Source organism: Chaetodon trifascialis, chromosome 8 (genome assembly GCF_039877785.1).
Source record: "Chaetodon trifascialis isolate fChaTrf1 chromosome 8, fChaTrf1.hap1, whole genome shotgun sequence".
Taxonomy (NCBI): Eukaryota; Metazoa; Chordata; class Actinopteri; order Chaetodontiformes; family Chaetodontidae; genus Chaetodon; species Chaetodon trifascialis.
Genome location: NC_092063.1, coordinates 7,805,155 through 7,820,675, shown reverse-complemented (window position 1 = coordinate 7,820,675; position 15,521 = coordinate 7,805,155). Strand labels below are relative to the sequence as shown.

Here is a 15,521-nt window from a genome sequence, read left to right as displayed (position 1 = left end):
CTGAATTACTGACTACAAAACAAAATCTAGATGTTTTATTGTCTTGGAACAGATCCCTGTCAGACTAAAGCCGGGGTCGGCTCGGACACTGCTGAGTGTTTGCTAGAGGACTTTGTCACCATCTTTCCATATGAAAGAGGGTATTTTTCTGGTCCATACAGCCATGATATTTACGACATTTCCTGCACAGTTCTCTTCCTTTGGTACATGTGCATGTGAAGATGTATGATGGGAATTCACAGCCTGTCTGCGTTGACATTTTATATAGTAAATACAACATAAATCAAAAGAGACTTGCTATTCACTGTGATGGAAACAGTTTTAAAAAGGAGAAAAATCTAATTGAAATCAAACTAAAGAACTAGTAAATTAAAATACATTACAGCATCATTACATTTTGTGCCCTCACATCACAGCGGTGCGGTTTGTTTAAATGACACTGCTTTGCATCAGTCGCAATGATGACAGATTGTAGAAACTAAGAATACCTTTAAACAGTTTGATTGATGCGGTCCTGGAAATATCCTGGAAAATGATTTCCTGAGAAAGGCCAAAACTCTGTTCTGCTGTTCATCACAAAATACAGAAATGACAAGACCGGACAGGTGATTGTGCTTCAGATTTTTTTTTTTTAATCCTCTCTGCAGCGTAAAAGATTGATTTATATGTGAAGTTTTTTCCACTGTAAGACACATTCGTCTGATTGTAGTGTGTCTCAGTTAGACGCTCGCCTCCAGACAGTGTATGGACCACCCGGCCGAATGAGGGAGCAGAGTGAGCAGGCGGGGCTTGACTCTTTATCTGTTGATGTGGTTCTGGTCATTTCAGATAAGGGCAGTGCGAGCTGTGTGTAGACATGAGGCTCAGGCTGAGTACACAAACCCAGCAGCTGCCTGGCACCGCACACATACACACACTCTTTCACAAAGGCTCAAAGTGACAGGGAGCGCGAGTCAGAGCGGGAGGAGGCAGGAAAGAATAAATGAAATGAAAGAATATGGAAGTAAATAGCTGACGCTCTCAAGGAAAGATAAGGGGCAAAACCTACGGGAGAGGCTCTCATGGTTTGTCACGAGTCATTGTGTTAGGGGTGCTAGAGTGTATTTTACAGAGCCTGATCTAACACAGATGCTCTAAGGAGTTCCAGATGCTCCTCAAAGGCCAATGAGCTCTGACTTGCACTCTCGCTGGCCCTGGTTCAACAACAATATCCCATCAGTCACTGCTCCCTCTGGGAAAAGGTCTTATAAATTTAGCGTCTTGTTCTCCACAGAGTTTTCTGGACAGTACTGTCCAGCTAAATGTTTTTCTTTCCATGTTGCCATGAAATATTGCTCACAGTGTATTTAAGTGACTTCAGTAATTAGAGATAGCTCCACACCATTTGAAGTAAAGTAGTGCTGAAAGGATTAGTCGATTAATTGACAGTTTGCTTAACCTCTCCCTGAAACAGCAATTGTCCAATCATAGCTTGGCAACCGTAACTAAGCACAGTAGGTCTGTCAAGTTCTTTTCCACTTGCTGAAGTGGTGTACTTGGAGCTTTAGTATGAGCGATATTTGCGTGAATGTGAGAGATTCATAACACTTTGTGTTGCTTAAATGTCTGCGATCATTTGCATTTCTGACTAACCATCTGCTACCTATGCTAGCAATTGAGTGCTACTTCTAAGGACAAGAGTTAACATATCATTAACTCATACATAGGTTCTTGTTTATGACTAGCACACCCACTGTGTGGAAACTGATTCTGGATGCTATCAAAGTTTTGACCTAAGTTAGCAGTGCTGTCCCTGGAGAAGTGTAGACCTCAGCAACCCCAGTCAACATGAGCTGAGATAGCTCTGCGTTTGCCAAACACGTCGGTTAGTTCTCACCCTCAGAGGCTTTTTAAACTGGTGAGGATCATGACCTTCAGCCTGAGACATGCAGCTTTAGTCTCTGTGTTATAGCACCGCTGTCAGAGCTCAAAAATGAATGCAAATTTTATAGAAATAGCAGTATCGCCAAGTGCATCATCCACATTTCAAGAGCTGTAGTTTTTGGATAAAGGTAAAATGTGTCACAATCTAACATTATAAGTGTTGTGGTGCAACAAAGATCAACAAACAAATCATATTCTTCAGATATAAGGGAACATGCTTGTTTGGTATAGACCCCAGCAAAAATTACATCATCATCATATTTTATTTATTTATTATAGATTTTTTTTGTGAAAATGAAATGCAAAAATTACCATTCTCACGAAAATCATGACTGGTGTTGCAAAAAATCAAAATAATTACAATCTGATTTATTTATTTATTTTTATTTTTGCAAATTGATTAAAAAGTCAGCTGGCGATGGTGTTTTCAAGCAACACCAGGAGCTAAGGTTCGCTTAATCAGCTAACTAGTTATCAGCTAGCTGATCAAATCTGCTGGTGACAGGTGACATTTCAACCCACAAAAATGTGGTTAACAGCTACAAAAAGAAGTTCAATGGTAAATCTGCTGCTGTTATCATTGTACTCTGCATTTTGTGTTGCTCAAGGGCAACAAGTTTATGACTGCATTTAGTGAACAGTGAATTGATTGCTTGGCATTTGGACTCTGGTGTATGCGACATTTGACATTTTATAGATCTAACAATTCATTGATTAAATAAGAGAACAGATTTATTGATAGTGGAAACAATTTGTTGGTAAGGGGCAAACCGGAGTCAGAACATTCTGAGAATGCAGTGTGTTCTGACGGTGGTGTGTCGTCGTAATGAGCCTGTAACTCATCTGCCCACCCCGACACCACCCACACTACCCCCCCGCCCCCTGAGCTGGTCCCCACACTGCACCTTCCCTGAACCTGGGTGGGGGACTGCAGGTCTTTGGAGGGAGGCTGTGGAATGTGGGTGATAGTTGCTAAGTGAAAGCTGCGCTGCCATCTCTGATAATTCACAGTCTCCGTGGGTGTGAATCTCGGGCCAACACTAAGCAGAATCTTTCACAAGACTGAGAAAGAAGCACACGCAGAAAGAGAGAGAGAGAGAGAGAGAGAGAGAGAGAGAGAGAGAGAGAGAGAGAGAGAGAGAGAGAGAGAGACTTCAACAACATGGAGATATATATAAAAACACCACCATCATCACATCTCCATCTTCCACGCATAAGAGGTGTATAATGACTGCTGGCTTCAAAATGAGCTCTCGAAACAGCAATATTAAGTCAGGAAAGTGAACATAATACCTGAACACACACAGTATAACAAAGCTTGTTTTTGCATATCAACAACATCTAATCTGACTGGCTCTCTGATTGGCCGTAAGACAGGGGAAAAGTGTGGATTTTTACAGCTGATCTAAAGGGATTTAAAGTGTGAATTACATGTCCTGAAAGAGCTTGTGGTCTGCAGATTCAGTATTCACGTCAGTCATTTCATATTTAAGCCTCTGAACTTTTCATTCTGTCACCTGACTTGCAAGGGTTTGAGTGAATGAAGCGGTATAGTGGTAATGCCAGGTATCTGGGGAAAATGTTAAGATCTTAAGATCCTGTCTGGCCTGATAATTTTGTGCATTTGCGTGTCTGCACGCACGCACGCACGCACGCGCACGCGCACGCGCACGCACACACACACACACACACACACACACACACACACACACACACACACACACACACACACACACACCTTCCTGTGATCAGTGTCTTGTGTTGTTGGCTGAGTATTGTTAAATGGGATGGAGAGCAGGATGGGGGGATTAAAGGAGGGGGCAGGTCACCTACTGCTGTGGCGTGTGAACATGATGAGAAAAAAGGAAAAGAAATGTGAGATGGACTGTGCACTACACGGAAACCTCAGACAGTTTGATTAAGATTGTTTGCTTCGAAATGGAATTGGCTTGTTAGTGCTGACGATTAGTCACTTCCTACTCTCTTTTTTTGGATTGTTTAGTTACTTCACTGCACATACAGGCAGACTATATTTGCTTTCCTGTTGGTCAGTTTTCCTCTGTCTTGTCCCTTAAACCTGCAATAACAGATTGTTTGTGTTACTGTCATATTCCCACCTTTCCTGCTGATTTACTGTTAGCAAACAGTTGTTTATTTACACATCAGTCATCGAGCAGCATTGTCATTGATTTGGAGGCATGTTTCTGGCCTTTTGGTGAAATAAGTCCAATATTGACTCTCTTTAAGTCTACTAGTGTCTACAAACTCCTCCCAGAAAGATTTGGCTCTTCAGCTGCTAAATGCTCCACTGTGTTCACCAGCTAGTCGCTAACTGTGTGTGTCTGCAGACACAGGTGCACTGTAGTGTTGAGGGGAGAGAGCAGAGTCAGGTGATAATTCTCTGTGGGTTCATCACAACTCCTTTTGACCCCTTTCTCATGCAAGTAGCCATTAATAAGAAAATATTGATTTAAATAATCTTATCCTGGCATTTGTGTCTGTCTGTCTGTCTGTCTGTCTGTCTGTCTGTAGGATACTATTAAATGCCCCATTTGTCCACATTCTCCCACATTGCACTCTCTCCCACTCGTTCCCAGTCTGAAATGGGGCCCGATGGCCTTAAAAGTCAATGTTTATAGACTCACTGTCAAGACCACAGACTTCCTGCTAAAGTAAATGGCTGCGGTGCTAAATCCATCATAAAGGAGGAGAAAAATTATAAATAAAGGTTCTGAATGTTCCGTTAGCCCCCCTCATCCTCGCCTGCTCATCCAAGCGGGAGACTGTTGCTTCACAGGGGTTTCATGAGGTGCAGAGCGTTGATGAGTGAATGTGGAGGGGAGGTGTAGTGTTGCTGCTGAGGCATCACCAGAGATGAGCAGGTGGATGTCAATGCTGTGCTTGCCGCAAGTTTAAAGCCACCGTGATGTCACCCACTGGTTTGTGGACAACTGTTTTGAAGCCTCGACTTTGGCATTATGGCTGTTGCTGTCATGGTTTTTGGAGCCAGAAGTGACCATATTTGGAGGAAAAGCCGTGATAGCAACTTGGCAGTCACAAGTTAGCCAAGCCCCAAAGCACACCCTGCTTTATCATGTATTTTATTCAAAATGGGACCATAACTTACAAAATGAACATCATGCTGTATTGGAGAAGGCTTGAAACTAGCGATTGAGACCATAAACTCATTAAGAAACTGTTTAGTGAGGTAATAAATGAAGTGAGAAGTACGGTCATTTTTTCATAAGCTTACATACGATCAGTCTTCTTTTTGCAGCCAGTCCTGTGCTGGCAGACATCTGTATTCCCCGCTTACACCATGCTAGCAGTGTGGCTCTTGGATGCCATCGGTTGGTTGGTCCACAACTTTGGTCTCAACTACTGGGTGGATTGCCATGAAATACTGAACATTCAGGCTAATGACATTCCTGTCAACCTCAGCTGTGTTGTGTGTTGTGTGGTAACTAGAAAATATTAGCACGCTAACTACTTAAACTAAGATAGTGGACATGGTAAAAAACTATACCTGCTACATATCGACATGTTAGCTTGTTAGCATGCTGGTGTTAGCGTTTAGTTCAAAGCACCATTGTGGTTATGAACAGCTAGCGTGGCTTACAAGTGGCCAAACTGAACTTTTGGAATATTTCCAAATATCTCTGAGGAAAATAAAGAGCTCAGTGGCTATCAGGACCTATTCTAGAGTCAGTAAAATGTACATTGTTAGAGGAGGCGTCACTTCATTGTGGAGGTGTTTCAGGTATGCAACAGGCTTTCTTATTAAGCAGAGAGGTGGTCATTTATTCAGCAATGCATCCATAGAGCCACAGTGATCATTTATTGATTAAGCCTGAATATCCTCCCTAAGCTGTTGGGGCTTTTTGTGGCAAAATACATTTTAATCTATGCTGTGCTGAATTGCCAGTGTGCTGTTTTGCCTGTCCTCCTGTCCAGATCAGAGCAGCTCTTACATAATGCCATTTTGATATCCAGGGATTAGGCTGAGGACCTCTCCACAGAGGCTGCATCCACCCCCCCCCCCCCCCCCCCCCCGGAAAATGATGACCGCTTCCATTGCAAAATAAAAAATATGCGTTTTTCCAGTGACGTGATATTTAGTTCCTGTTATATTTATTTTAGTCTTCACAAACCGAACATAAACCTTTTAGTAGGTTGTAATCCATTGGTAACTCGCCTTGAACCCTACCTGGCAGGGAGCGGGCAGTGACGATTATAATGCATAGTGGTATGATTATAATGGTGCTGGACCAAACCAGCACAGGCACAGGAAAGGCCGGCAGGATAAGGTAATGAGTAATGAGTTTTGATAAATGAGTGTGTTGTTGAGCAGAGGACATGAGCAGGTGCAGTGGCCTCGCACTGGGAGCGTGGTAGTGTGCACAGGTAGCAGGTAAACGCTGCCCAGCAGAGCTCCTAAAGAGGTGGAGTGCTGTTGCGTAAACACAGGACCTTACTGTGTACTCTGTAAACCCACTAGCCATTGCCCTCTTGAGAAAAGCAAGCAATTAGTTTGAGCCTGTGAGCTCAGACACATGAAGTGCGATATGCACATTGAGTGAATCTCGGCAGATGAATAGTTAGAGTAGCCAAAGCTCATTGCATGTGGAGAGAAAACACATTCACGGACTGCTCACATATATGACAGGAGGTGTTCACCTGCAAATGCATGCCGCGCTGCAGGCTTCACTTTTGTCTCGTGGCTGTTTTTGCTTGATCAGTGAGAGTAATGTAAACAGAGCTGAGCGCTCTGAGCCATCTGCCTAATGTCACTGTGGCCCATATCTGTCCTGCTCTCTCTCTCTCTCTGCAGACCTCACTCACTGGCACTCTTCTGACTCTTGTTGTCCTCACATTGTCTTTTTCCTTCCTCCTCCTGCTCCTTACCATTCATTTCCTTCCTGCCCCCCACATCTGTCAGTCTTCCATTTTATCTGTGTTGTCCATTATGCCGCTGTTCTATTTTTTATTTTTTTTCGTCTGTAATACTCTGCAAACTATGTCACCTTGGGAAACCTTTACCCTCCAAAGCTATTCTGATTATTCTTTTATAGCCACCTTCTATATTTTCATTCATTCATGCTTCTCTGTTTACATGCAAGTTTCCTTTAATTTTTCTTTCTTTTGATTAATGTGAGGCCAGTAGCAAATATTTCAAGACACAGTTTTTTTATTTACCAAGTATTCTATATTTATCGTCTCTGCTCACTTTTTTTTTTTTTTTTTTTGTACTTTATTTTTATAAAAGGAACATACAGAAAAGCATAAAACGAACATTTGGTCACCTATACATTCATTCAGGCATTATACTGATGGAGTTACAAATACATGATGGCTCAATGAGCATCTCTTGTGGACATGTACACAATCCATTTTTCCCAATAGTGCAAATATTTGTCAGTCTGTAGATTTAACGAGAAGGTCATCCTTTCCATATTTTGAATATTGGTCACAATATCGATCCAGTCTGACTCTGCCGGAGGTGTGGGCTGTAACCAGCTCCGAGTTATGGTTTTCTTATGGTTGCTAATAAAATTTTCAAAAGATATTTGTCTCGTCCCGGTATATGGGGTGCAATATTCCCCAAGTAGATTGTGGAGAAAGAACTGTTGATTTCATCACCAAAAATATTTTGTATTACTTGTGTGATCTTTTGCCAATATGGCTGAATAGCTGGGCAGCTCCAAAATATGTGAAAATGGTCTGCTAGTTGTTCACCACAGCTCCTCCAACACAGTCCCCTGGCCGGACTTAGGGGTTATAAAATATCTAACCAGATTCCGCCAGCAGAAATCTCTCCAGAGACCAGAACTAGTAGAAGTTGACTGCACAGAGCAAATATTCAACCAATCGTCTCTGTTCACTTTTGTTCTACCGTGTACACTTTATTAACAATGGAACAGAAGCACATGTAAAGATACTCAGACCTTTCTCTTGGTCAGATAGTTTCAAAACTAATTTCCAGATATTTTGAAGTGTAACATTTAAACTGCTTTTACACACCTTTGGAAAGGGTTCTCACATTTTCAAAAATGGAAAGGAAGCATCAAAACAGCTGAGAATGAGCAGTGATGAGTGTCTGAAGAACAACAATGAGCAACCTGTGAGAGAGATGTGAAGCACACAGTGATCACAGGGAATGATTAGAAAACAGCATCTTTGAGATTCCCCCTGAGCAGAAAAATGAATTATATGAATCAGAATCATTAAAAATTATTTGGCAATACAGTCAATGAATTTCTGTCAGTCAACAAAGGATGTCAAGCTCAAAGACGTCTCTCTGGAGGAGCCGATATATGAATTCTGCACTTAACATGATGCAACAGTCATTTTAGACTGTTGAGTCCAGTGGACGACATGTGAATCCACTCCACTGAAGTTAATGGGTTAAAAAAACAACAGCTCCTGGTTGTGATTAATTATGCAGACTTCTGTTCACCTCCATCCTGAAGTACAAAAAAAATTGGCAAGGAAAATCGCAGTTTTCTCTTTAATGTTTTGTAGGAACTACAGCTGGATCAAAACAATCCACCAACGCTTCAGTTGGACGTGAGATATCAAGTTGAGTTTTCTTCAGGCTGAGACATTCGATAAGGATGCCTCCTGTCTTGTTTTTGCATTGTAACTGAAGCCATAGTTTCTTGTGTAAGAGACAATGCCAATATAACAGAATTACATTAAGCATGTGGAAAGAACTATCCTTTTTATTCATGTGTTTATGTTGCTTTTCTCTGTTTGTGCTGAAGTGTGAAGTGAAGGCACAGTATTACAGTATCGTGAACAGAACCCCCTGGCCTTTGTGTATTTCCATTTTTACCCAGGAGATGTCAGTGTGTGAATGACTCTGGCTCCATGGTACTGTTAAAGCATTGATCAGAAATACTGGAGAAAGCAAAGAAGTAGAAACATTCAGAAAGCTTCACATTAGATCTGAAACCCTTTTCTTTGCTCCCGCTGGTGTTTGATACAGGATGTAACACCTTCTCATGCCCACTCAACTCAGTGTAATCACTGAGCATTGTGAGTTAATACAGACATCATTGCATGACAAAGCAGAATTACGCTGCTGTATTTTAAAGAGTATTTCATATTTATAGGAAGCCTTGACACAAATATTTAGTTTTCATTTCATGAACTGATCTACAACTGAAAACATCCTCTGAATACGCTGACTGCTAATCCCATTGATGCAGTTCAAAGCCCTTTATAGTGTGCAACAACAATGATTGTCTTGTCTATTGCATGTCACACTGTGCGAGATGGGTTAAATATAATCTAGGTGTCGGACTGTATAGTGTCAATTTGACTATTATCAGATTGCCATGTAAATATAAAAAGTATATTGAGAGCAGAGGCATGTCATCAGCTCGTGTTGTCCATCTGAAAATGCAGCATAACAATAAGACAGATTTGGCCAAAGCACCACAAACCTTTCCTTTTCATTTCGCCTCCATCATTTTGGTTTGTGTGTGGGCGTGTGTGTGTCCTAAATTTCTTTAGTCCAAATTGGCTTTTGGTGGACGTGGCTCACAGTTTGATCAAGGACCAGACGACCGAAGATTTTATCACGTTTCTCTCGCACTTGTCAACTTTGGTCTTAGACAGACTGTATTTACATACTGCACAGGGGCAGTAATGCACTTACAGTATGCCTTGAGTCTCTTGAGACAGATGAGGAAAGGAAATGTTTGAGAGACGAGGTAAACAGGGAAATGAAATTCATGCCACCAGTATCATAATTTAACCTTTAGAAAGAGTGTAATAAAGGCCTGTCACCATTTCATGTTTTTATGTCTTTTTTTTTATGTAAGGATTTTCCGGTAAAGTCAAGCACTTGAAATGTGCTGATCTCTGTCAGCGTCACTATTACTCTCAATAAAACCAGTCAACCAGATGATTTTACTGTGATTTAAGATTCAACCCAAAGAAAAAAAGAAAAGACATCACTACTTTTTTCAAAGATAAAATAATTTAGTTACCTGTACTTTTCTCTCACTCTCATTCTCTCAGGTTTTGATCTATGAAATCATTTTGTCCCGGAAGCAAAAACAACAACATTGGTACACGAGAAACCAATCATTTGTCTCATTTGATGAGAAAACACAATCTATGCTTAAATCATTCAGAGTTGCTGCCTCTGTTGTCTCACAGGATTAGCAGAATCCTCCTTCCTTTGTTGTATCTTACCTCTTTCTCCCTCCTCTCTCCTCTCTCCAGGTGAGTGCTAATGTCCTGATCTTCCTGTGCACTAACATCATTGGAATCTGTACCCACTACCCTGCAGAGGTTTCCCAGAGACAAGCATTCCAGGAGACCAGAGGATACATCCAGGCCAGACTACATCTGCAGAGGGAGAATCAACAACAGGTGAACCTGCACAGACACTGCACACATCTGCCAGTATGTATATAAGACGGCTGCCCCTCTTCCAACATTTGTTGCAGCTAATTCTTAATATCAGCATCCTTCTCTCCTGTCGGGCTCTTGGAAGCAGGTACAGTGATTGACAGGCCTGTTTGTTCCCACTGAAGGGGTGAATCTTTGAAATTGGGTCATTTATTTATATATATATATAGTTTTTAGTTTTTTTTAAAAAAGGCTCAGTATTTTTCTGAAACAGCTGCCCTCGGTAGCAAACAACATTCAAACAGAAATAAATAGTGCATTTGATTGGTTTTTACCCATAATTGAATAAACACTTGGTGTACTGCTGAGTTTTAAAGGTATAGTATGAAGGCTTTTCCTAAAAAACTATGTATAAACTTATACAAAATGAATCCCTCTCAATCATCCATATGGCCCACTAGTGTGTGCAGCGGTGAACTTGACTGCAGAGATTCTGCCCTCTGCCTGTATTTTGTTGTGTTTGTGTTTCTGGGCTTCAGCCTTTGGGCAGTGGTTCCAGCCAATAACAGCGTACAGGTGATGTCAGGACTTTATAAAAAGGTAGCGACCAGGCCAACGCTGTAATCTGTGTCGTCTGTGTCTGAAGCTCCACTAAATTCTCATGTAGACACAAAAACGATTAGCTAATGTTGCTGTTGGCCTGTTGACTGCTTTCTGTTACTCGACAGATTACTCGACATTGTAATTACATTATGACGACACGAGTGTTGACTACTACTGTGCCTATTAGCAAACTCGACTGAAGATGGCTAAAATCGCCAGCTAATTAGAGCCAGTAATCCAACTGTTAGTGTAGCTCTTCGTTCATATACACAATGAGATTCACACATGATGAACACATTATTTGATAAAATAGTTGCACAATAACTCATCACTCATTTTCTCACCTGTTAGCAGGTACAACGCACTTGAATCGCTGCCCATTGGAGGGGCCAATGTGGTGTTTACAAGCAGTAACCAACAATTCCTGCATACTATACCTTTCATGGCAGTAGAGGATGGTGTATATTGGATCGAAACTAAACTGAACTAAAAAAAACTGGCTTATTGGAGTGTGTTTCATAGTTTTTGGGCAACAATGGAGCTCTGGTGCGGTGAGGAATAAGATATGTGAGGCTTTGGATACAGAGATAGCACTAATAAGAGGATCAGCTCATTGTCTTTTCATGGCATTTGTTGACTGAGAAAAATAAAGAATATCACCACACGTATCCTCTAACTTTTTCCTAAAACTAAACCTAATTCTAACTCTAACCTTAGCCCAAAGCATAATCTCTGAACTAGCCCCTTAAAGAAATAAGAACTGGCCCAGAGGAAACGAGGTGGTCTCAGACCAGGTCAAGTTGAACCATGGTTCAGTTCATTTCTAGTGTGAAAGCTTTTTTTTTGGATACTTTCAGACCAATTACAGGACATTCTGTCAGGCTGTCTTCAGAACTGGAAAAAGGAAAAACAAAGCAACAAAACAAAATGAGCCATGGCAGCACATGGGGAGAGGAGGAGAGCAGATGTTTAACTGACTTTTGGTCCATTGACTTTATAGAACCAGTTGGAAAAAACTCACAAAAATCCCAAACCTTTTAGTTATTTTCTAAGAGGGTGAGACAGAGAGCCGAACTGATCGACAACAGGGTAACAAGGTCAGACACGCCCGTCTACAAACCAATCGTTTGGAGAACAGCAGCTCGTGTGTGTGATGGTGACAGGACGTGTCGTGTATAGTTCTTTAGTGCGCTAACAAAAAAGCTAACCTTGTGTCAGACTTTCAGGTGTGGAAAGCCCTTAAAACTCATGACTAACTCAACAAGAACGCGTCTGCAAACATGTGGGCGCACACTTGACACATTGCACATACAGACAGTAACATTGTGAATGACACAAACTACATTTTGTTTCTTTTTTGTGTGTTTTCCAGGAGCGTCTGTTGCTTTCAGTGTTGCCAAGGCATGTTGCCATGGAGATGAAGGCTGACATCAATGCCAAGAAGGAAGACATGATGTTCCATAAGATCTATATCCAGAAACATGACAATGTCAGGTCAGCCTCAGCGCTTCAGTTCACGAATTCAGGAATTTATACATATCAATTAAAATTTCTCGCACTTGATCGGCCTTGCTTTCGTATGGTAGAGTCAGCTTTTGAGTGCATGATATGATCTGCTGCGATCTATCATGTCATGTTGTTCTCAAACAGGAAAATACATGTCAAGATGTTTTGCTTAATCCCAGAAAATTCACCACAAAACAAACATTCTTCCCTAATTCTTCCTGAGAGTGACTCACACACATTCATGCATACGCACATGCAGAGTCAGAAGAGGGTAGAGTGGTTTGGCAGAGTGGAGGCTAATTAACACTAGTGAGGGAATACTTAATCACCAGCAGCCAAGATAAGATAATCCCCAAAGATGGAGAGCTTCAGCACACATTCAATTACAGCACTGAGCAAACACAGTGCACAGTCCCTCTCTCCCACCTCTCTTGCACAAACACACGCACACGCACACATACACACACTACACTGGCACTGATCTCCTTCAGAAGACTTTAAGGTCAAACTTCCTGCCTCTCTCAAGGTCAGCAGCCCTCATTGTAACATACAGCAATGTAGCACTGCTGCTGTGTCGTGATCATAGAATTGCACAGTTGCAGATGCTAAAATTTCAGCACTAATACTAAATGAAGATGCTTGATCATCGGCAAAGATTAATGCCGTTCTTCTTTCTGTGTCTCCCCGTCTCACGCTGTCTTTCCACCTCTTGATCTCGTCCTCAGTATTCTGTTTGCAGACATCGAAGGTTTCACCAGCCTGGCCTCTCAGTGCACGGCTCAGGAGCTGGTGATGACGCTCAATGAACTCTTTGCCCGTTTCGACAAGCTGGCGTCGGTAAGGAACACACGCACAGTGCCGCCACTTCCAGTCTTTATGTTAGGCTAATTTGTCTCCTGGCTGTAGCGTCGTCCTTAACAGACAGATCTGACAGTGGTATCAGTCTAACTCTGCAAGAAAGTGAATAAGCATATTCCTGAAATGTCCAACACTAGTCCTATTGAACACTTTGATAACCTTTTTTTCATCTCTTGTCATCCCTGTTCTCTCTCTTGTTCTGTCTTTCAGGAGAACCACTGTCTACGTATTAAAATTTTGGGTGATTGTTATTATTGTGTGTCCGGGCTGCCTGAGCCCCGGGCTGACCACGCCCACTGCTGTGTGGAGATGGGCGTAGACATGATAGAGGCCATCTCGTGAGTAGAAGTCGCGTTTGCATGTGTGTGGTGTTTGTACTGGAGTTCGTTAAAGTTTTGTCCTCATGCCGTACAGAAGACACTGATCATCTGCGCTGTACGTCTGCAGGTTGGTGCGGGAGGTGACGGGGGTCAACGTTAACATGCGTGTTGGCATTCACAGTGGGCGTGTGCACTGCGGCGTGCTGGGACTTAGGAAGTGGCAGTTTGACGTGTGGTCAAACGATGTCACACTGGCCAATCACATGGAGGCGGGAGGCAAAGCAGGGTGAGGAAAATAAACACACACACATTTACAGTTTGCATATTAGAAAAACGATCACAGTGTACAGCAGCTGTGAACTCAAGCCCATTTAGTGGTGGTCAACAGAATTTCCATGCTCACAAACACCCTTTAAGATTGATTATAACCAATGAAGTGAAGGAGTTTCACTTAAAATACTGCATATCTTTTATCCGTGTAGCAAATTAATGAGTAAATGAAGATAATATAAAGACACTTCAGAAGCAAAAAAAAAAAAGATGTTTTGTCAATTCTGTTATTTTTTCTTCATCGTTCCTATGTCTCCGACCTTTTATGTTGTATTCTGAGTTGTAGTGTCTTTTCTCAAGTGTGTCCAACCTTTCCGACGTTCTGCATATATGCATAAAGTTGTACAAAGAAAAGCACACACATGCAGGTTTTATGTGAAAATCTTTGTGTTTTTGTCTCTTTGAAGCCGGATCCACATCACTAAGGCCACCTTGCAGTATCTTAATGGAGACTATGAGGTGGAACCAGGTTTTGGAGGAGAGAGGAATGCGTATCTGAAGGAGAACAGCATCGAGACCTTCCTGGTCCTCGGCTGCAGCCAGAAACGGGTCAGTGCACAAAAACACACACAGCTTAATGAGAATATAATAGGTCTGTTATGGCATGCTGTTCAGGAGGAATTTAAACATTGTGTCCTATACTGAAAATATGCTTTCACTGCACATGTTGGAAAAACGAGTATGTGACAAATCTTTGAACGTAAAACTTGAAAATAGAGAATGAAAGTCTGAGAATAGAGAATATTACATGTTACTACTACATATTTGCTTAAATGCTGTGTTGGCACCACATCTTTTGTTTCAGACTTGCAATATAAAGCCAGCCACACAGATCTTATTTAGACAACATAAGGAGAGATTACTTTAAATGAATGGCTCTTCAAACTTTCACCGTCAAAGTGTGTGTACCAATGCCAGGAGAGGAACATTAAGGGGACATTGCTTATAGAAAAACATTTCTCCATCACCCAGTTTAAGCAAGTTTAGGGGAATTTCTTATTTTTTTCTTAGACTGTCATTCCAGATTATAAATCTTCAAGCCATATTCTCAGAATTTTACTCAATATTCTCATGTTGTCCATTCCCAAAAATCATTTCCTGAACAGCGTCTGCAAATTTTAAAATTTAACTGAGTTGAAACGTTGAGCAAAGTTTCCAGTGGAGGCTAAAACTAATTGAGAGATAACGAAGTGACTAAGTGGAACCTAAAAGCTTTAGGCTGGTGGCAGCAAGGTGCAGATCAACAAGTGGAATAACTGTAGCTGTGAAGGAAGCAGAACCATAGAGGCGTTATCTTAGCAGATGAGAGTGGACAGATTTGTGAATGATTAGATCCTGAAGTGACTGTAAGCCTCCCTCGTGGGCGTAATAAAAGCCAGAATGAAAAGGACCTCTTCCAATGTGTTTAGTCATTTGTATTGTCATTCACCGCGTTGTGTTGCATGAGAACAGTTGGTCAAGCTTTCATCTTCTTCCCTCTGAGCAGAAGGAGGAGAAGGCGATGATGGCTAAGATGCAGCGGACGAGAGCCAACTCTAATGAAGGGCTGATGCCACGCTGGGTCCCCGACAGAACCTTCTCCAGGACCAAAGACTCCAAAGTCTTCAGACAAATGGT

At 41.7% G+C, this 15,521-nt stretch overlaps 1 protein-coding gene across 1 annotated transcript in view; it reads left to right on the top strand.

The window, feature by feature from the left end:
- Nucleotides 1–15,521, top strand: part of adcy6a (adenylate cyclase 6a) — a 35,770-nt gene that overhangs the window by 12,596 nt on the left and 7,653 nt on the right. The window contains exons 4-10 of the mRNA XM_070967980.1: nt 10,159–10,308; nt 12,263–12,384; nt 13,122–13,233; nt 13,465–13,592; nt 13,702–13,860; nt 14,312–14,453; nt 15,391–15,519. Of these exons, the coding sequence (XP_070824081.1) occupies nt 10,159–10,308; nt 12,263–12,384; nt 13,122–13,233; nt 13,465–13,592; nt 13,702–13,860; nt 14,312–14,453; nt 15,391–15,519 (942 nt within the window). The remainder of the gene's footprint in view (nt 1–10,158; nt 10,309–12,262; nt 12,385–13,121; nt 13,234–13,464; nt 13,593–13,701; nt 13,861–14,311; nt 14,454–15,390; nt 15,520–15,521) is intronic.